This window comes from Xiphias gladius, chromosome 12 (genome assembly GCF_016859285.1).
Source record: "Xiphias gladius isolate SHS-SW01 ecotype Sanya breed wild chromosome 12, ASM1685928v1, whole genome shotgun sequence".
In the NCBI taxonomy this organism is placed as follows: Eukaryota; Metazoa; Chordata; class Actinopteri; order Istiophoriformes; family Xiphiidae; genus Xiphias; species Xiphias gladius.
The window spans coordinates 804857-828978 of NC_053411.1; the positions used below are offsets into that span (position 1 = coordinate 804857).

The 24122-nt window shown below is 37.1% G+C and overlaps 1 protein-coding gene across 1 annotated transcript; it reads left to right on the top strand.

Annotated features, from left to right (window-relative positions):
* The first annotated feature begins 22835 nt into the window (after positions 1–22835).
* Positions 22836–23634, top strand: LOC120797671 (lysophosphatidic acid receptor 6). Its single transcript, XM_040141525.1, is given in 5 exon segments — positions 22836–23159; positions 23161–23224; positions 23227–23289; positions 23292–23501; positions 23504–23634. Coding segments are annotated over 5 exon segments (792 nt in total).
* Positions 23635–24122: the final 488 nt, after the last annotated feature.

Sequence of the window (24122 nt, forward strand, 5' to 3'; positions counted from 1 at the left end):
AAGGTTCATTCATTATCTCTGTTAGCTTCTCAGAAGCTATTGCTCTTCTAGTCTTTTTTTTTTTTCAGATGATTCATAGTGAAATAGCACCAAAATGTCCAGACATGATTTTTGAATGTTTCTGCTAAAAGTAAAAACAACTTTCAGTTGCTTTCACAACATACCCCTTTAATTATTAATATCAGGAATGGATGTGTGTGAATCATCTCCTAATGATTTGCACACATACTGTATGTTGCAATTAGAATGATTAGAATTAGAATGTTTCTCGCACACACAAACTCACACAGTTCGCTGCACCTTTAAACTGCTGATGCTCTCATTGTTTAGAGTCATCCAGTACAGAAGTGCTATCTCTCGCACTACACATCAACACATAGCTTAGTCAATCAATTAGTCAATCAATATTATGATTAAAAAATGATCGGACCCAAAAATCACGAGAATACCAGTATGTTTAGATGCAAACATTTTGAACCAATAGTCAACATCTTTTCAGCTCATCTGAAAAAGTTTGAAACAGAACAGTTGAACTCTTCACCGAATCTAGGATAGTAGTGCTTCATCCACTACTGCTGCTACAACTACCCCTGCTACCAATTGATCCACTACCAATAAAATCACTACTGTAGCTGTTGCTTCTACTGCCATTTACCAGACCTATCCTAGAAATTATGTTTATGCACAACTAATTTGCAACAACATATACTGTGAATTTTTAAAGACTACATTTTCTAGTAACAAAATGAGGAAATGCTGTTAATGAATGTTTTCAGCGAGTTGTGAAATGTTCAATAACTGTAAATTGTAAAGCACCAAAATATTCCATCTTGCAGTACAATATCCCCTTGTAGTGACTACAGCATTATTAAACTTGTTTATGGTTATGGTTATGTTTAGGCACTGGTGGCACTTGGTTAAGGTTAGGGAATGGAAAATGGACTGCACATATATAGCGCTTTTCTAGTCTTATCGACCACTTAAAGCACTTTACGCTACAGCCACATTCACCCATTCTCAGACACATTCATCCAGCCCTCTTTTCTATACAAACTGTGCTTTCTACACACACACACACACACACACACACACTCGCATCAAGGATAAATTGGGGGCAATTTGGGGTTCAGTATCTTGCCCAAGGACACTTCAACATGTGGACTCGAGGAGCCGAGGAAGGTCGGCTAACCGGAAAGTCGGCTCAAGAGGTAGAGCGGCTTGCGCTACCTCCTGAGCCACAGGTTCCCAGGTTAGGGGAAATGCGGTCTTGGTTTATAGAATGTCGACAGTGACTTGAAGGCACAATGTGTTTAATAACATTCAAACCACATTTTTTTCCTACTCTCCTACTCTTAAGCAAAGTGCTTTTGTTATGTAAACCTAACCACATGTGGGACTCAGGATGTGAACCCCAGTCTATGGTGTCAAAGTCCTGCACTTCGTATGCCATCCATGCGACTTTGCTAAACGAGTGATGAGATAACATATTTGTATGTATATAAATTACATGTCCCTATTTCCAGTTTTTGTAGCAGGGCTCAGCATATTAAGATGTAGGCTTGCTACCCACCTGACAGCACACCTACAGTAAGCCCTTAGACTAGAAAATGGAGCAATGTATTTTTTAGGACTTGTATCTGTGGCCTTACTTTATTGTTCTTATTATAGTGCTGATATGGAAACTAGGAGTTCCATAATCTTATATGGTTTATATATAGTTTTATATATAGTTTATAAATAGTATTAATTCATGGATATGATTGGCACAACACTGTGTATTAAATGAATAGTTGCATGCATGTACTGATTTTTGATTCTTTAATGAGTTAATTACACATTTTGAACTTTCTATTACTGTTGGAGTAAAAGTGGGTTAGGTTTATTATTATAACCATGACAATGAAGGTCCGGTACACCTTAAGGTTGCTATTTCAGGACATGCTTCTATGGATTGTACGAAAGGTTAAGGACAAACAACCTATACGGTCATAGACAGTAGGTCATAGGACTTGTTGACTTAAAGCCACTGGCCGTCAGACTGACAGTGACTTTTATTGTATCAATGGATCAGTGGACATTTTTAGTCCTATTGTTGTACTCCGTATTTCCATTACTGATTACAACTTTCTTATCTCCCCCCTACAAGTCCTTCTGCACCCACAGCCGTCTGAGGAGAGCGGTCTCTCTTTGAATTGTCTTTCTCAAGAGTTGTCCAACTTTCCCTGTATGTGGTCATTGTGATAAAGTACTGCTTTGTCACCTCAGTGTGTATGATGCTGTAGTCATACCAAGTTTGTGAGTGTATGTGTCAGAGTACTATTACAGTAGCAGCACTGGGTATATTAACAGGATATATTAATACAACATCACCATAAAGCACTACTGACCTCAGTGACTAAATGTTTTCTGTTCGCCAATTAAACAACATAAACTTCAGTTATCACACTGTTATGTTATCTGTTGTTATCATTATGTGAAACCCTGCATCTGATAAACTAATGTAAAAGGAACTTGTGTAGAGACAAATTTACAAAATATCGCAGGAAAGAACTTTGTTGAACTTTCTATTTGTTACGTGAATTCTATGTCCAGGTGTATCCAGGTGTTTCAATATAACTCTTGTATGAAGGTTCAAGTGCTTTGTAATTCACATTGAGAGGTGAAGGATAGTGCTAAGTACAGGATGTGCTGTAATGTTTGTTCAGTAAAACAAGAATGTTCATCTGAAAATCTGTAGTAGATCCATGATTAGTTTTAGACTTTCAATAAGTTAACAAATAACAATGAGGTTGTTTCATGTTAAAGTATAAACTCCAGAGTCTCATTAATTTAGTCACTCTTTTGTATTGAGTAAAAATTAATTAATTAACTTGGAAATAATACTGTGAAAAAATAATCTCGACTCGAGGTCTACTTACCAGCTTTCAATAGCTTTCAACTGCATCTCGTGGTCGACGTCAGTGTAGTTTGTACGGTTATAGAGATGTTTTATGATATGATGATGTATGACTGATATACCTTCACTCACATGATAACAGGTGGTTATGTATGGGTAGAGGTGGTAACTCCAGTCTCTGGTGACAGATGTGTATGTCCTACTAGATTTTTCTGTGGCTGTCAATTTACTCCTGGTCCATGACCTTTGACCTCTTCCGAGTCAATGCTGTGACTGGTTATGGGAACACCTGACCAAAACCAGTCACAGCATCGACTGGGTAGAGGAAGATTAAATGGAAGATAAAAATAGATGGAGAAATATAGGAACAAGGTAACAGGGTTTAGTGCTTGGGATCACTCTGGACTCAGTTTGTTGCCTGGATATATTTTAAACCACCTAACCTAACATTCAAAACTATATACCTACATTCTCCAGTACTGATAATGTGTGTGCTTCATGCTATGGAGGCAAATTTTAAGCAGTTTCCTTAATTGATAGGACACATTATCAATCAATTCAATTGTCAGTTAATCACTAACAATTTCTGAAATACAGTGGTCTTTTTCCATAATAAAACTGTGTTTTAACCACTGACATGATTTATATTCGCTGCAACATAAGTGTAAATTAGGAATTTAAAGAACAGATAAAGTAAACACCAAGTTACTTGAATTATAAAATAAAAATAAATGAAATAACACAAAATTAAATTGTGGACCTTCCACTCCTGTCTGTCACTATTCAACAAATGGCCATACAAAATTCATAGTATTAAACAGAGCAAACATTGCTGCACAACTTCCATGCTTCACTGGAAGTCAGACTGAACATGTTAGACATATTTACCAATTGAAACAAAGTCTGACCCCATTTTTCCTTTATCACAGGGGCTTTAGCCTTCAACAGTAAATAACCGGTAATGTTATTGCATAAACATGAAACAGGTTACCCCAGTCCCCCACAGCAGCCTATGGTTTTACTGGTTTTATATAATATAATACGCAACCTTATCTACATAATGTGTGTGACTCGTGCGTTTTTCACTGTAGCTTAAGATAGTAGCTGCTGGAAATACCTGCTGAGGTGGGACAATTTTTTCACAATTTTTATACTGCAGTGTTCATCAGCGCGACCGCCACAGTGAGCACAGAAAGCCACGCAGCGACATATTTCTTCCTTAGATGGTTAAAACTAAATGCATTCTAATACAACTGTCTTGCAATAAATCCTCATTCATGAAGTTTATAATGTTCAGATTTTGTTGAAACTGTTTTAGAGAGGTGTTGATTCGACTTGATTCAACATGGTCATTTTGAGGATGTAGTTTGTGGTGGGGTGGAACTATCGCATTATAAGGACAGGTATTTCTATTATTTTGTCCCCCCCATTTATATCAGTGAGGATTATTATTATTATTATTATTATTATTATTATTATTATTCACCTATAGGGACCACTGTTATTATATGATTATAACAACCAGTTTGACAGTGCTTGAATACAACGGTACATAAAGCTGTTCCTGGTCTCTCTCTCTCCTGTGTCTCCCCCATTCCCCCTCTTACTCCTTATTCCCCCACTTCTCTCCTCTCAACTCAACCAGTCGAGGCAGACACCCATCCCCTTTGAGTCCAGTCCTATTGGAAGTTTCTTCCTATTAAAGGGAGTTTTTCCTCTCAACTGTCGCCAAGTGCTTGCTTGATGGTTGGGTTTCTCTCTATAATATTGTAAGGTCTTGATTTCTGTAAATTGCCTTGCAATAATGTATGTCATGATTTGGCGCTATATAAATAAAACTGAAGAATGAATTGAACACCTCTCTTTATAATGTAATAAAGTTCAACTGCATCAACACCTCTTAATACAGTTTAAACACACACTTAACATTATAACCTTCATGAAGGAGGATTTATTACAGGGCTGTTGTATCAGACTGTGTTGGTTTTAGGTAGATGTTCATAATAAACTGCCAACTGAGTGTATATGTGCATCAGCAGACCCATATGTAACTCCATCTCATTAAACTGTAAGATGCACCACTGAGTTGTGTAAATGGGTACTGCAGCAAACTACAGTAAATTTTCAGACAGTTACACATTGCATCCATTGTCATTGTAGGTATCATTTTTTAATTGATTAAATTATTATTGGCAATTAATCGATAATTTATTAATCACTGACATCCCTACTTCATGCTTATTGTTATTACTCATACCATACAGTGGATTTTAAGTTTTAGATAAACTTCAACACAACAAAGACAAGAACAGGTAATAATGGAAACAATTATTCACTGAGACCTGGTGATGCTGAGGGCTTGTTAGACTGGAGTGTCAGTTTAAGTACTTTTGTGTGTGTGTGTGTGTGTGTGTGTGTGTGTGTGTGTGTGTGTGTGTGTGTGTGTGTGTGTGTGTGTGTGTGTGTGTGTGTGTCCCCTGACAGGTACTGGTGAGCCCACTTCCTCACTGCACATTTGCACAGTGGTATGGTAGGAACATTTTAATAGTGGTATTGTAGGGAATACTGGAAAACACTTCCCCCTCACTGCTCCTCAATGTAGCCCTTGCCAATTCACTACCTCCCCCTTTTCCCATAAATCAGGGCCATGGGCATTTATGACACCTTTTAGTGGGATTTCGTGCTGAGCAGATGTGTCCCTCTGAGCTCTACAAACAGAGACCCGATGTAATATTTATTGAAGTCAAACACTCAAAACAAACAAAAAATAAAAAGTATCAAACCCTCTCGCACAATCATATTAAAGACAATGGAGAACATAATTATGGACATAAGTTTATAATGTTCAGGACATTTCTAGCACCAACAAATGGGATAGAGGTGACACCAACAAATACTCTAGAAAAAGCCCACAAAGTACGTCCTCAGAAGAGGCCACAAACACATCAATGGAAACTATACTGAATGCTATCGACTTACTAGGAAAACCTTTGGACAACCTCATGGAGGAAATTAGCAGTTAGATGCAGCAACATTGCACCATGCTAACTGCCATAGCTAAAATGGTGCAGTTAAACTCAGAGGAGTTAAAAGAATGTAAAGTGAAAGTCAAAAAGTGGGAAAAACAGATGGAAATGCTCAGAAAGGAAAACAATCATACGAAGGAAGGCATACTGGAAGAAGAAAGATGCCAAAGAGTCAAGGAGAATGTCAGAGTGGAGGTTGTGGAGCACCTGTGTAAAATCGCACCTAACTTAGCAGCAAAGATGGAAGGCTTGGTCTACATTTCGCACAGATTTGGAAGGGTGAGAGAAAAAACAGGCCTTTGCAAATCATAATTCTCTTTTTAAAACGAGCGGTAAGGGATATGACATCTGGAACTGAACGAAAATCTTGGCAGTCTGCAAAGACAAAGGAAATTTGCTTCAGAAGAGGACTGGCCGTCCAGGCAGGTGCTGTGGCCAAGAATCGAGCAGGCCAGGAAAGAAGGCAAGACAGTAGGCTTTAGAGGACCATGTGGCTTCATCGACTGCAAGTGCATGGAAGTGTCTGCAAGTTTGGGCTGAACCTTAAACTTGAACCGAACGCACATGGTGGGAAGGTTCTGATTATAGGACTTATATTTCATGGTTTTCTACTCCACTTCCTTAAAAAAATTCTTAAATACAACTTGCAGTGTTCCTTATGTGTTCAGTGTTCTAGCTATATCTTTCAATTTTTTTTAATACAAAGGGACTCAAAGACTGTATTAAAATGCTCTCTATTAAAAGCTGTTTTCTTATTTTGTAAAGGGCAAAAGGTTAACTGCATATTTCTTCAAGAAGCGCTCTCTGATAAATCAGACAATAAATTTTGGACTCAAAAATGGGGTGTTAAAAGCCTTTTTAGTCATGGTACAAATTGCTCTGCAGAGGAGTAGCCATATGTTTATGTGGCATGTGTTCTTGAGATTGATAGTGTTCTTATTATTTTGTTAATGTTTCTAGATATAATAATGATTTGTTGCATGAAGAGACAACAGTTATTAAGTAACTAAATGCAACCTTTCCTACTGATTATATACTGGTTGGAGGTGATTTCAATTTATCTCCTGATGAGCGGATGGGTAGATGTTCACAAGAACATAATAATCTAACTGTTGGGGTTTTTTTTATCAATTATAATAAATTGATAGATATCTGGAGAACTTTGACTAGGAATATGAGGCAGTTTACTTTGTTTGAGCATAATGGAAAAGCCAAATTAAGGATTAATTGTAGGTTAGCATCAAACTCAAGCTTAAAGCATGTCAGAGACACCAATATTTCAAATAGCCCCTTAAGTGATCACTTTATAATAAATTTGACAATACCAAAAATATTTACAGTAATTAATCCAAAGGTGATTGGAAATTTAGTGCAAATCTACTGAAAAATAAGGAATATTATAATAATACAAAAAATTGGATATTAAAATTGATAATAAAGTAGTTACTTCGATACAGAGATAGAAATACTTAAGATTCACAGAAAATTAAAAAAACATCATCAGAAAAGATTCAATAACATTTAGCAAAAGATTGAAAGAGGAAAGGAAAGCAGATGAAACAAAGTTGGTCAAATAACTACTCTCAGTATTATAATAAGTTAAAGTGGAGTGCAGAGGACAAAGAAAGAATCAATAACCTGCAGTCTCAGTCAAATAAACTTTATCTCAACAAAACACGGAGACCATATACAGTATAAGGTCCAGAGCCAAGTGGATAGAAGATGGAGAAAAAAACTTTTTCATATTTCAGTAATCTAGAAGAACGTAGACAGGAAAAAATATGCAATTTGTGATTTCATAACAAATGGGGAAGAATACACTAAATCAAAACGCAAAACACAGAAGTTCTAGATTTCTACTGCAACTTTTATTTTTTGAAACCTAAATCTGGAAAAGACGGATGATTTTTAAGCAATTTAAGACCTATTACTCTTCTAAATACTAATTATTTTCACAGATTTTCACAGCACTCTTGGCAGCAAGATTAAAAGAAGGCATATCAAAAATTATTAATATAACTCAATCAGGATTATTCAAAAGAAGATCCATCCATAATAATACCTTTTCTGGACCTTATTGATTACGGTCATTTATTCGACTCAGTTGAACATGCATTTATTTTTGACATACTTAAACACAACAGGTTTTTTTGACATGATTATTATATTACATACAGTCATTAACAGCTGTGTTTCCCTCCCAGTGGTCACATTCCCCAGATTAGGAGGAGGTATGAGACAGGGATGTAGTATTTCACCTCTTTTATTTATTGCAGTTACAGAATTACTGGCTATTCTAATGAAAAAGTCTAACATTGAAGGATTAAACATAAATGGTCAACAATTTATTAAAAGTCAGCTGACGACACAACACTTTTTCTAAAGAAAAAAGAACAGATTCTTTGGCCTCACAAATAATACAGTTGTTTTGTCAAGCTTGTGGTCTCTGTTTGAACCTGGTCTAATGTGAACTTATGAGCATCCACAGCTATTCTACATTATATAATATACCTGTCAAAAAAGATACATAGTACTTACTGATTTGGATAACTGAGGTGCATGTTTACATATGTAGAGCTGTGTTTACATAGAGGCCCTAGGTCAAAGGTCCTCAGAGGGTGCCTCACAGTTTGGAAAAGGAAGTTAATGCTTTGTGACTGAAACCATATGTTAGTGACAATTTTTTTTAGGAAAACAGTTGCCTTATTCAAGAGTCGGTGGTCAAGACTGATTTTCAGAGTGGTTCATTGGCTTCACACCCTCTCACAAGCAGATCTGCAGATGCTTGACTTGACGCTGTTCTTCTTTGTAATAAACCTTTATATGCAATCAAGACGGTGTCAGCGGAGTCTCCTTGTTCCTCTTCCCATCATCAACACCATCTAATAAACTACATAACCAAATGTTCAGAAAATAATATTCAAAGATGCTGTTGATAAATGTAAGAAAACACTAAACATTGGTTGCTAAGAGACATGACACTGTTTGGAAGAACGCTGCCAACGAAAATGGAAACTATATCTAGGTTGAGCTACCCTCCATACTGCTTAGCTCTATCTCACAATAATAGCAAAGAAATGAACAAACTAAGTTTTAATTTAATTTGAAAAAATAAGCATCATTACATCAAAAAAGGAGTTTTGCTCAGAAATTATGAAGAAGGTGCGAAAAAACAATAGACAACAATAAACGAGTGGCACGGCAGCAAATAAAAGTGCTCTTGCCGACAATCCACAGCTTGTCGACAAAGCAGACGCACAAAGCGAAATAATGGCATTATTTTTGCTTACATAGCCGACAGTAGGGGCAAGCCCACAGACACCTCAAAGCCTCTCTGAAAAAGATTTTTTAAACCTACACAGACCAAGGGAGCCAACACGTTCACCTTGGCAAAGCATCTTGCCGACAGACATGCCAACCCGTTCAAAGAATTCAAAGAGCATCAGGTGAGAGAATGTGATAGATAACATTATTAAATCATGCCCATGCCCTAAATACAAGTCAAATGAGTGTGATTTATTTATTTTTGATTTATTAATTCATCCCCCTGGTTAAATGACTCTATTTGTTGTTTCCGGCGTAAATGTTGGAGGACAGAGTGACTGGAAATCCACTGAGGCTCACGTTCACCGGCTTTATTATAAAGACCTTTAAACTGAGCTAAACAAAATGACCTCCTGGCAAAATAAGGAGCTCTTTATTTTGCCAATCTTATTTCAAGTGGTAAACGCAACCCCAAAGTCCTGTTTGATACTAATAATAACATCGTCACTCCTGCATCTCCTAATGTGCCTGTTTTGTCAAATAAGGACTGCAGTAATTTTTTCTTTCATTCTTTGTGAATAAGATCAGAAATGTAAGGGCTAACATTAGCCCCTCTTCTACTCCCCTCTCTACTTATCCAATTTGACTGTCAATTTTGGACTCTTTCTCTACCATTTCCCTGCAAGACCTCACTGAGCCTGTTGGGCGGTATGAGATCGCCCTCCAGTCGTGTTGATATTTTACCTACGTCCGTGCTTAAAAATGCTCTTGAGTCTATTGGTGTATGCCTGGTCTCTATTATAAACTGCTCTCTGCTAGCTTGCTGCATCCTAGCTTATTTCAGACATGCAGTTGTTCAGCCACTTCTGAAAAAAGCAAACCTTGGTCCATCTGTTTCTACAGGCCCATATCCAAGCTGCACTTTATTTCAAAAACTTTTTAAAAAGTTGTTGCCAAGCAGCTCACTGCTGTGCTGCCTGCACACAGCATTGTAGATAACTTCCAGTCTGGTTTCCATGAGAGGTATTCCACCGAAACTGCTCTTCTCAGAGTCTCCAATTACACAAGGATGTCTTCTGATGTAAGTTTGTGTTCCATTTTGGTACTGCTGGATCTTAGCACAGCTTTTGACAGTATGGATCCCAGAATCAAAGGCTTAGGCACTGGGTGTCTGTCTCTGTCTCTTTTTCTGTGTCACTTCTTCCCTATAGGTCTGATACTGCTGCTCTGTCCTGTGGTGTACATCAGGGTTCTGTCTTGGGTCCTTTACTTTTTGCTTTATATATGCTTCCCTTAGGTCTTATTATTAGCAAATTCAGAGGTATATCCTATCACTGTTATGCTGATGACATTGAGCTGAATGTCTCCTTCAAGCCTGATTATACCAACAAACTGTTTTGATGGCCATTAAGGACTGGATGTCTGAAAACTTCTCACAGCTAAACACAGATAAGATGGAGGTTGTGATCATTGCTCCAGATAGTATAGCTCCTAAGGTTGCCCCGAGTATTGGGTCCCTATCCTCAGCTATTTGGTCAAATTTAAGAAATCTCTGTGTTATCTTTGATCAGGCTATGCATTTTGATTAACATATTAAAACACTGACCCCGTACATGTTTTTTATGGCTAAGAAATATTGCAAAGCTGAGGTCTATTGTGTCACAACTTGAGCTGGAGATGATTATTGACGCTTTTGGGTCTTCTCGGCTGGATTAATGTAATTCCCTTTTCACTTGTCTTGGCAAATCATCATGAACCATCTACAAGTGGTCCACAATGCTGGTGCTTGGCTTTTAACCAGATCCAGCAGGACAATACACATCACACCCATTTTACATTCTTTACATTGGCTTCGCATCAGGTTTAGGATTCATTTTAAGGTACTTGTTGTCACATATAAAGACCATCATGATAAGGCACCTGAGTACATCTATGAACTTCTATGAACCCTCCGCAGACACTATTAAAAAGCAACTGAAGACCCATCTGTTCAAATTGGCCTTTGTCGCACCCTAAGATGTGTAGTGCTTGTTCTTTAGTGTGTCTCTTTGGGGACCTCGGTTGCCTGTGTTTTTAGTCTATGTTTTTATGGTCTTGTCTTTAACCATTCTCTTGTGGCTTATGTTTTTATTGTTGTATGCTTTTTTATTGCCTTTTGTTTTTATTGATTGTATTTTTTGGTGGTCTTTTTTTGTCAAGCACTTTGTGAATTTTATATATCTGTGAAAGGTGCTATACAACATAAATGTATTAATACTACATGAAAACTTGCAAGCTACTAAAAATCAAATGTTGACAAGTATGCAGATCAAAAACAGCACTTATAGATGATCAATTTATACTATATCAGTACTGGTAATAGTAATCATGGCATGTACATTTTTGTAAATAATTATTTTTCTATAACTAGAAAATTGGCTCAGTAGAGTACAGGCCACTGCCAAGCAGGTGTTTCTGGTTGCATATATTGAGTTAGCTATCAAAGAAATCACAAACTCAAGTATAGGGGACATTAGATTACTGCATACCATGTAACAGCTTTAATAAAACTATGACCTTGATCTAATTATTTACAATAAGCCAGTTATTAATGTTATAAAAGTACTAATTCATTGTCAAGAATACACCTACATATATGAAAAAACAAACAAGAAAACACATAAACTACAATTTTATTGAGAATTAAATAATAAAAATAGATTAAATTAACTGTAAGTCTGGCACTTCATGGTGATGAGGCTCAAACCCTGGATTATTAGCCTGCACACTACAGTAGTGCACTAAAGTAGACTGAACATAAATGACTCAGTACACCTCTTTGGCACAGAATGAGCTTTATTGAACACATTTTCTAGTTTTCTATTTAGTCAAAATTAGATCTAAAAATGACAATTAATGAGACCGGGGTTGTGGAACTGTTGCTCATCTTTTTTGAGAGAGTATTAATTACTGTGACTATATTTAGTACCTCAAAATTAAGTATGGCGATGATTAATATTAAAACAACTATTCGCCCCAAATAACTGACTTTACAGATGGTAGTTGTAGCTAGCAACATACAGTACAAAGAACTGTGTGTATGGAATGTTTATGTGACTGCTCAGATTTTTCTCCACATCTTTCCATGAACTTTTGTACAATTGCACTGCCTTTGCGTTGAGTCTTAGCACAAACACATCTTCATAACATTAACCAGAATATTTTTATACAACCAGGCCAGCAGTTTTTCCTTCCGTCTTCAGACATCATGTGTACAGGAGTGTCTTCTAAGTTTGTTGCCATTCCCCTCTACTACCTTGGTGCAGTATCGGTCATCTGCACCATCATGCTCTTCTTCCCTGACTTTGATACGGTATCCAATTGCAGACAGGGAAGGTGAGGAATGGATCACTCAGGAGATCAAATATACTTATATATAATGTACTGTTTATAAATAAAAGAAAGCAGTTGCTAGGAGACAGGATATGATAAATGTCAATGCCAGATACCATCCATCCACGTTGTTACCTTTGTTTTTGAGAGAAAACAGCCATTATTCACACAACCACAACATAGGTCATGAGCTAGCAACACTTAAACATAGGTTTGTTTTTTAGATTATTTGACAGGCATTTTTGACTTTATTAGACTTTTTACAGTTGATATGGAAACAGGAAACATCGTGATGAGACTGAGAGAGGGTACCAGAAAGGTCCCTGTCCCCTGAATCAGGGACTTTGTGGATATATGGTGAACACCTTAACCACCAGGTCACCAGGACATTCCAAACATTGGTCATTTTAAATGTTTGCATATACAAACAAGGCTGCCTTTTTTCTTTTGCGGAAAGTCTCACATGAATGGTGATAGACATTTTTCTTGGCTCAGTTCAAGTAAAGGGGCACTGCACCAATTTTACACAGCAATGTCAAGTACTACTTGGAAAGTACTACTTATCTTGTGAAAACAGTTGTATGATGTCTTCTGTGGCTCTGGAGAAGCTTTGTCAAGACTGAGAAAATAACCTTGATGACATCACTATGACATCATCAGTGTTATATCAGCTAGAACTTAGAAAGTACAAATTTACAAACAGAAAGCCCGTGTTTCAAACTGAGGCATGGAGTTTGAAAGGTTTGGGGGTTTTCCAGGTAAGAAGGATCTAAGGAAGGGCAATGTTGAGTTGCATTATGGGAACTGTAGGATCCAAAGTTTTTGGAGGATGACCCATACTAGGGAACAAATGTCAGGATATCTTGACCTCTGAAGCACTGATTTTGCCCATTGTTTTTAATATCTCTCTGGTGAGTACTCCAACTTTACTGAAATGCAATAGTAAATTGTTGGAGTACCTCTTTTAATTCAGTCCGGTACACTATGTTCGCTGTGCCTCTATGTTGTGCTTTCTTTGATCTAATTAACTTTATATTCAATTCAGTTCAATTCTGTTTTACTGAACATGTTTTGTTATTTTAAATTTTTGTCTGTAGGACTGTTTCTTTTGCATCTGCATATACTGTAGTTGATGCATTATTGAAAAAGGACATTTATCATGCTTAAACACATAAAATAGCAGGCAACAAGTGGTCAAAATGTTAATTTCAAACTGTTTGGTTAGAAGATTAAAAGTGGCTTCATTTCACTTCATGTTCATCCTTAATTAGTAATGTTAGTTTTTGTTTCAGTTTATCTCCTTACATTATATATGTCATGTCTTGCTCACATGTTGTTTTTTGTTTTCCTGTCTTTTTTCCATCCTCACCCTCTCTGTTTCTGCTAAGAGGTCCTCATTCTTGCCATCCACATTCATCTGACCAGTGGTAACAACTGCTGTGCCATACAGTGTATAGTATATGGATGCTGTCTTACTTAGTTGTTACTGTTCTTACGTTGCTATGGAAGGCAAATTTTGGTCCACGCTGTTCTGCAGGCTAGACTCAAGCCTATAGGTGTGAAAGTAGTTACTATGGTACAGAAAGTGTCTTTGGAAAGACTGCACATAAATTCATACATTTAGTTATTTTAGTTTAAACTTTTATTATTTTAAGTATTATAATTTAAGTATTATAAAATCCTATTTTAAAATGTATTACTGTAATGTTCTTCATTGCTCTCCACTCTGCTAGTCGCAGTTTGCACAGAGCTCATCCTCTGTTTCATCCAGATGAACAGTGCACTGTTTGGATGTATCTGTGGCACATATTCCGACAGAGGTGAGACCAGAGTAAAGCAAAGGGGTTCAGCATGCAAGAAACAAATTAGACTGTATAACTAATGACAAAAAGTTTTCTACCTGTTCTGAAAGGACACACTCAAATACAAAGAGAAAAGATTCCTCTGACCCTGATCTCTTCACAAGAAGTCAGTGACTTTTGTGTGTCTTTGTAGTCTTAAATGTTAAATCATACAAATGAGGATAAAAGCACACACTTTTAGATGGTCTCTCCTCGAAGACACTGGTTGCATTCAGAAGTCCACACTCTGCTCATACACACAAAACAAACACTGGGAGTTGACACTGATGTCCTTGTGATGAAAACGTTTGCGTTGTGTATAACATGAAAATGGTTTTTCCTTTTCTGCTTTGAACCTGCCTCCTGACAGGAAGTTGGATCAACAAATCAGCTTTTATGAACCACAGGGCTGCCCAACATTTGTGTCAGCACCTCTGCAACCTACAGTTACCCATAACATACTTCTCTGCATAGATTTGCAAAGAAATTTACAGTATATTTGCATTACTATAACACCTTGAAAGCTCATTCAAGGTGAGAAAGAGCGCGCCCAGTGTAAAAGTAGTGATTTTTTCATTGGTCGCGCTCTTTTGCACACAGCCACAATCTTCCACAATTATGCTGCTGCATCTCAAGACCAAAGAATATTTTTTTTTTTCTATTTAATATCCTCTATCTGATTCTCAGTGAATAACAGTTTGGATAAATATGTAAAACCTCCAGATGTATGCTGGTTAAAATGTCGTAACAGAGTCTCAAAATTCCATCTCTGAGAATGCAACCCTGTCAGGACATGTAGCCTACTACATGTACATATGTACGAAAAATATCAGCCCTATTTTACTATATACTGTTTATTTTATTTTGCTTTGCATTCAGCCATATTGAGGCTTTTATTGTGAAGCAACTATAGGAAGAGCAATTTGTTTGTCATCCTAATTTCATTTTGCTTTGCCAACTCTGATATTATTCAATAAAAAAATTGCCTATACAAGATATGAACATATTTGCCACTATTTGGACGATGGATCAGTTTTAAATATTGGTCACTACATCTTTAAGTGAGCTATATTGGACTTTTGCTATCAATATAAAAGAAAACTGCAAACTGCATTTTTGTTCCCGGATGGCTGCACCCTAAAGGATTCCAGTGAGATCTGATGTAGAAAGTAGAGCCTTTTCTTTTCTTTGTTCCATCTTTACATGTAAATCCTCAAAAATGCAAGTGCACTATGGGAAAAAGACTAGTGACCATTTGGGAGTTTGCAGGCTTATGAGAAATGTTTTAATACCTGAAACTTTTTATGCCCAAGATCAACGTCAGCCTCAAATCCATGCCACTTCTGTGTTATGGGTTTCACTTGCCGTGAAGGTCAGAGACTTCACTCATCTCCTTCCAATAACTATATCCTCTACCTGTAGACAGACATGAACAAAGGAAAAACTACACCAGCCATGAAAAAGATGTAAATCCAACTGATTTTAATGTGCAACCTTCTGATCTGGAGCCAGATGCACTTCCATCCACAGCCAAAGCGTGAGGAGCAACAAATTAAACAAAATGTAACGGTGGGTAATGTTGTTCATTTATTAGCTGCTAGAGGGCTGTCTCTAACAAGATATAATTTAAATACTAAATCAGGTAGTAAGTCAGACAAGTTAGTTATTTACATTAAAAAAAAAAAGAATTAAAACATTAATTTGTGAAGCTTTCAGAAACAACAATACAATGAATCACATAAATGTTTAAGTCCACATACAGTACACCAGCAATGACTGAAGTTTTTTTCAAAACAATTATAGGTATGAAGAAAAATATCTGAAGCTAGAATATAAAACTTGTGTAGGCTACATGTTCACATTAGACAAGAGGTCTTCAGAAAATAGCAGACTCATATACAAAACAAACAAGAGAGAGGGAGAGATCTTAAGATTAGTTAACTTCCTGTGCCGAGTCTCACACACCAAGAGTTTGACAGGCTATCAGTGTGTCAGTATGCTGGGGTGACAGCCACACACTCTTCCTCTTCCCCTGGATCTTCAGGTATTTTGGTCATCCAACAGGTCACTGTGAGCTGACAGTCACACTGTCATAATGCATATGATTTGTCTTTCAATTACATAATAAGCACATATCACTCAAACAGGAAAATGGCACAGATTGATAGAAAATTACTCATGTGGGTAAATGTGTGTGTGTTTACAGTATGTTTCTGCCTGAGAAGCATAAAGTTATAGAAATTCATATTCAGAGATGTGAGAGCAGGGGAATTATTAGTTACAAATAAATGCAAACTAAAGCTTTCACAGCTATTGAAAACTGATTCTTCTCTCTTTTTCTCATTTTCACCCACCATATGGGTTGCATATATAACCTTTAAAAGTTTACAAATTCAAAAAATAAAACTGATGGAATACCACAAATACATAGAAAAATGCTAATTCTACATACATGAAAACCAAATATTTGGTGAATTAAGGTTCCATTTTCTGAAGAGGAAGTTATAGAGATCATTTTGTCAATTTGTTGCCTAGTGCATCAGTGCAAGTAACACAAGCGAGTTCTTTCTGCCAGGAACAGCAGGCTACTCTGAGAAGAGAGACTTTGTTCTTCTTAAACAATGGTAAATGTAGTTTTATGGACATTATATTTGACTACACTAAAAAAAATCCTTTTATAAATACATTTTGATCTATGTGATGGAAACTTCTTTTTAAATCTAATTAACAATAAATGTTATGTATACATCTCTCAAATACTGATAGATTTTGATTTGCTTTTATTTCATTTTTAATGGTAAACAACAAAACTAATGGGACCCATATATTTATAGGGCCCATATAGCACTTTAAGGCTGCAGCATTGTACAATACAGTGTGTGAGTGTGAGCCAGGCGACATGCAACGAAATTCCCCGGCTAGATTCAGATTGTTGAGGTTATGTGGCTTGCATCTAATCCCCCAGGCCACAGATGACTTTTTGTATCTGATGTAATTGCATATGATATTTTCTATTTTCCTTCTTTCAACCCATTAAAATACTGTAAAATATAATCATTTTTATTGTAATATAGTCCCTAATTGGTCAAATCTATGTATTTGGATAATTTTACATTATGTAAATGCATTTTATGTTAGTCTTCAGTCTTTTGGGCTATGATTTTAAAAGTAATAATGAGAATAGTTCAGACACAAAACTCAGGTACATGGCTTCTGTGAAGCATATTAAGCAGCAGACAATCACAGGGAGTGATCACCTCCATGGACTGCAGAAAACTGTGTGTTTGTCGGGAGGATTTCAGAAAAACAAAAAATGTATTCAACAGAACAGTGAACAATATCTGCAACAGCAGAAAGAGTGGCAGTTAAGCACAAATATACTGAATATGAGTAGGTGTAATAGGGAGGAACTATCTTTAGAGGGAAATTTATCACTAAAAATGGTGATACAGTATCATTAAAACCCTGAAGTAGCTGACAGGCTTCGCTTCATCAGTACTGGAAATAACATGCTGTATGTGGTGCTTCAGGAGGCCTTTGAAATGTGTTTAATTTAATTTGTGTTTTCCCTCAGGATCTGAGAAAACACCCACATATTGGCATATAGGCACTTTGATCAATGCATGTTAGAGCAATACAGTACAATACAGCAAAGTACGCCTGTGTTGTACTTAAAGTAGCTGTAATAGATATTTTTATAATAATAATGTATGAAATGACATTACGAATACAATGTGACAGTGTGAAAAGTGCCTCTGGTGGTGATGAACCGACAGGGAAATTTCGCCTCAATCTGCAGCTTCCCTCAGCTTTATGCAGCTTTATAGTGAGTTTCAGCTCTTTGTTTATCTCTCCAGACCATAACTTTTTTCTCAAAGAAAAAACAAAGTTTTAAAAAGCCACTGTCCACCACCTGCTCAGCAGCAAACAGCAGAAAGACACAGTTAGAGACTAGCTGGTGAACATAATTGAACATTTAGCAACTACAGAGCCAGATATTTCCCTCAGGAGCCTCAGGCGAGACCAAAAACAGAGCTAACAGATAGTGGATGTGGGACAAATATTCATCAGGTGGACGAACACCCTTCCACATGAATGATCAAGTTGCTTTGTCTGCTAGATGCTTAAATAGCTTGTTTCTGCTACAGTTATTGGAAGTTTAAAGATTAGCAAGAGTTGAAACCACAAACAGAGCTTTAAAGATTGGATTGAGGAGTCATATCATATTGTACATTATATTATTATATTATATAAACACTACTTAATTTATTAATATTAATTTACTTACATTTATTGTTGATGATCTAAGAATTTCAGTTGCTCTCATATTAGTTGCTCTGGACAAGGGGACATAACCTAAAAAGCAATGAAAAACAAGGGAGGAAGTGTACCTAGGATATGACAATAATGCCACATTTTGGATGTTGGAGAAATAAGAGAAGCTATGTAGCTTATCTCCAAAAGCTTAGTAAACACAAATGTATTCACAGTAGCTGATCCAGAGCACACAAAGCAGGTGTTCTTGATGATATATGCTCATACTGTGCACAGGACAGGGAATGATTTCCCTACCAAATTTAAGGCACACAGCTTTTTTAAAGTACAAAGTTAGAAAAAACTTTTATTATTGTGGCTACTTGGTTTAACACAACGCCAAGATGTATTAACTGTACTCAGTTCTTTCTAGAGTAGTTGCCTTGAGCTTTTTAACTTTTTGATGAAGCAGTATACCTTTTGGACTGTATAACTTCAAAAGCATCCCTCGTGTTTTATTCAGCTAGTTATTTCAATCAGGAAAGGCAACACAAGTTAACTTGGATGCCGAAGCTTTATTTGATAAAGTCTTTGGCGTTGACCCCATGGATTAGATAGCTCTATAGGGATAGAGCCCTATAAATAGCATCCACCTGGAGATCCCCATGGGGAACTGTGGACAGCGCCTTGAAACTGTAAAGTGGCATAGAATGCAATGACAGCAGAGAGAGATAAAAAAGTTAAGGTGGTTTAAATATTCTAAATAAGAAGATCAGTAGTTATCACACTTAGTGTGATAAGTAGAGTGATAAGTACGGTCTAGACCTGCTCTATATGAAAAGTGCCCTGAGATAACCTCTGTGATGAATATAATATGGATATATATGAATATATATGAATATAAATAAAAATTGAATTGAATTGGATTGAATGACGGAATAGGTTGACGGTTGTCTTCCTGCTTTTTTAGCTTAATTGTGGGTTTACTCTTTTTTTAATCTTTTTTAAAATTGTTTCAATCCTATTTTCTCAGCAAGGTGTGAGTGAACATTTGCCAGGCATGTCAAAGTGTTTGCTTTAACTGAGTGGATGTGTTCAGATCTACTTTAGCCCTTGGTGAAAGGTTGCAGCCCCCTCATTCATTTGAAACAGTTGCCAATGCAACATGATTTAATCCAGATGGAGGTTTTAGTGGCCAATCAAATAAATAATCAAATAAAAAAAATCTAAGCACTGAGGGATGAGCTTTCTGAGTGGGAGAACTCTTAAACCTTATTAATACTCAGTGGAGTTTTCCGAGCTGTGTTTACTATAGCGACATTATGCATGTTTGCTCAGCAAGTCTTTGCAGCACATGGTTTTGCCAGTTCATTGCATGCTCCACTTTAATTTGATGCTCCAGTAGAGATAAAGTCATGCTTACAGGACAATAAAGAATTGAGTTTTTCTGTAGAATGTTGTTGAAGTTATTGAGAAGTAATGTTTACATTACTGTATGCCGGCCACTCTACACACCACCACTTAACTGCTACTGTTCTAAAAAATTATGTTGTATTGTATACAATGACAATAAGTGTCTTATCTAAAACAAAAAGCTGTAGATCTTTAGGTCATTGCTGCACTCTCTGATGTGCAAATGACTTTCGGTTTGCTGTTTCTGTAACTAAATTTGGGTAATGTAGGTTATGTGAGATAGTTTTCATGTACTCTACGCTGTAAAAGTAAGTCTGATATATTATCACAGTATGTATTCATGTGGAGCTTGTTGTCATGAAATGTTTTAACTGGAGAAATCAGCACATGAAACGTTTTAATAATACACCAGTTGCAGTATGTTTACTGTTCTCTGAAATTAAAATAATTACAGTTTGTCACCCTTCAGTAGCTATATACTATTATTCAGTCACTCTGTATACACATATTAAGCAGGACAGCAAAAGTTTAAAAAATTCATAGACTTAAAAGAGGACTACGTTCACCATTGGTCTCCTTATCCTTGTAGTCACAGCAGATGAATATAAATTAAGCCTATATTAACTTTTTTTCCTTCTTTTACATAATTGTAGTAAAAACAGTGTCAAGCTCCTTTTTAATCACCTTAATTGATTCTATTAGTGTTAATATTAGACTTTTTATTTGATGTAGCTGTCAGTGATGGAGAGTTTGCAGTAGCTCTTTTAGCCATGTGCGAGATATTCGTCATGTTTGCAAATCAGAATTACAACTGAGGAGTGAATGACATTACCCAATTGATTGCTCATAGTTATTGTCTAAACTATATGATATGAATGTAATATAGCATATGGTTGTGTCATTACTGATAACCACTAATATGTGTGCCTAAACTGCTAAGGTTGCAGTAATTAAATTTAATTCACTAAAAAGCAAATCAAATTGTGGCATGAATATGCCCATTAAAAGCCCTTTTATAATACACTACAAGCAAATATAATTTCAGCTATAATGCCACCAAGTACGATAATCTCATGTTTTAAAGCCTGGAGTGGTGTCTCTATCTTGTAAAGTCTCTCCTTTTCTGGTTACTGTTGTTACTTCTTGTAGAGGCAATAGTAGCCAAATCTAAATGGACAAACTGTCAGTGTCTTAGAAGAGCCTCTCATTTAGAGTAGGCGAAAACCAGTTAATTAGCATGTATATAACAACACCTACAGGCTTATATACATTACAATAATTTTGGGGAGCTGATGTTTTGAAGATTTGAAAGAAGGAAATAATCTTATTTTCATGGGCCTAGCCTATAGCTCTTTTATTCTGCTTATCCCCCCTCCGCTCGAGAAGTCCACTAATGTGAATGACAAAATAGGTCATTTGTCAGTACATTCCAAAAACAATCCATATGACCAAAAATTATTTCTGTGATTGTTTCTGATTCAAACTCTAAGTGTCGGGTTAAGTTTAGTTAACCGTTACTACTTTGTTCAGGGAAAGACTGCTGCCATGGTTAAAGAAAGCAACGTTGACAGTTGGTCTAAAAGAAGATGTGAATCACAGTTATGGTTAACCACAGCTGATTAACCCTCCACTCTGACCTTAAGATGTCACTGTTGGGGCCAAGATGTAAAAGGAGAATAATTAAAATGAATAAGAATTAAATTAAATATTATGCTAAAAACCCTACACCACCACCTAGATTTTTGGGAGTCTGGGATCTCCAGTGAAAAATTTACACAGGTTCTTTTTAATCAGGAAGAGAGCAGCATCAAGTACTCAATGCACCAGACCCAAAACAGTTTAATGCATATCTTTTACAATTTAAAATGTATTCAAAACGGGATAAAACCTAAACTAAAAATACTAAAAACAACAGTCTATAAAACCAACTGGAAAATACTTAAAACAACTAAAATGATAAAAGTTTCTAAATATCTGCAGTAAAGTTCATTATGAGACATCCATGTCAAAAGAAGGGGGGCAACTGGTTACTTAAGAGTGCAATGACAGCGGGGTCTTCTGGGTTGTTGCCTTTGTTTTCTTCCTCCCTGTGGCCGCTGTCTTCCCAAACAGTGTGTGTCACCAGCCATCGAAGGAACCTCAGGACAAGGTAACACTGGCAGACAAAATTCTACACCTGCTTAACCCACATGCCCATCGACTCTGTTCTGGCTGTAGTACTTTGTTCGTTCTCCTTAGGTGCCTGCCTAATGCGTGGGGTTGTGTCCTTGGCATATTCTCCATTCCAGATGCTGATCCTGTCTACTGCTTCTCCTCTCTCTGTTGCTCTAGGTATATTTTCAGTTTCTGTTGATTAGATCCTCCCTCCCAGGCATACCACTGGCCCATCAATGCCACACGGTCACATTGGCAAATTTAGATTGGCTAAAAACATGTCACAGATATCAGCAGGTGCTGGTGGTTAGTTAATCATGTGTCGTGTGCAGCAGTAGGAAGTTAAAAAATGCATGTAAATAATTTATACACAACAATTAAAACATGCAACAACCTAATAAAAATCTAATCACAGCAGAAAGGAAAATACTGTAATAAACCATGCAATATATAAATAAGTCAAACCACAGCAAAAAATATAAAAACACTAAATTAAACAAAATTTCTTTTGTGTGACATGTCTATACTGCCTAGAGATTATTTAATTACTCTCACAACCACTTTAGACTTAGACTTTTTCTAACCACTCCTCTCTCTTCTGTCTCTCAGGTCATTATGTCCAACACCTCCACTGCCTGCCTGCCATCTCTATTGTTGGTCTCATCTTTAATCTCAGAGCACTGGCCTTTTTTTTTCAGTTACACCAATTTCAGATCACAAACCATTGTCTACATGACCAACCTGGCCATAGGAAATTCACAGCTCATCCTCACATTGCCCATGAGGATCTACTACCATCTGAGTTTTGCTGATCTTCCTCAGTGGTTATTTGATGACCTTGGTTCAGTTCTGAAGGTCTACATGTATTGGAGCATCCTCCTCCTCACTTACATTTGCTTTGACTGTTGCATGGCTATCAGCTTCCCTATGTCAGTCCTGTCGTGTCCAGGAAGGGAGACAGAAAACACTGGTGGTTTGTCTTGGAATATGGATTTTCAGCTTTGGACCAGCCTGCCTGTCTGCCTCTCCAAGCGCAGACAAGTTTCCAATAAAAATTGTTTTGATAATTTTTCTATGCCACACAACCTGTGGTGGTTTTACCCACTCTGTTTGTGGGGTTTGGGATTCTATTAGTAATCATGCTGATCTGCTCCTGGTTTTTGGTCCGTGCTATCCGACAAAGCACTGTGGCCCAAACCAACTTAGTGGACAGTAGAAAGATCCAGATGACGATTGCTACCAGCTGCCTCATTTCCTTACTCAGCTTCCTCCCTTACCATGCCCCATCCTGACTTCATACTGCTATGGCCAGATGGAGGCCTGTCTCAACAAAGTACTACATCCTGTTGCATATTATTTCAAAGCAGAAACCGTCAGGAAGAATGTAAACATTGGCGCTGTTTCCTTTGAATAGTGCCTAACAATAGGCACTCAATTCAAGTCACATAACCACCACTGGACCCAATATATTATGCCTCGACTTACCGCACCATCCGGCTGCAACAGCTGTCTCTGCTTGACCCAAAAAATCTGAGTTGGAAGGGAAGATATCCATTTTGTACTTGCTCAAAGATGAAGAACAGATCCTCAGTTCCGCTCTCACCATCACAACTGCCAGAGAACTGGACTTAACTGCACCATGTCAGGATGTTGACACTGCCCACACTGCAGAGCACTGATCCCAGCCGGGAGCTAAGGCCAAGGCCCTGGTTAGCTTCACTCCTTGCCAAAAGGAGCCACGGACAGCTCCCCTGTCGTTGCCATCCACATTAGGCCCTCCGGCTGTCCAATCCAGAGCGAGCAGGACTTGGCCCCTCTCTATCAGTGCCGCAATTAATGACCTGAAAAAGGACTGAAATTCAAACAATGTCAGAAACTCAAGTCTGACTTCATTGCCTTAAT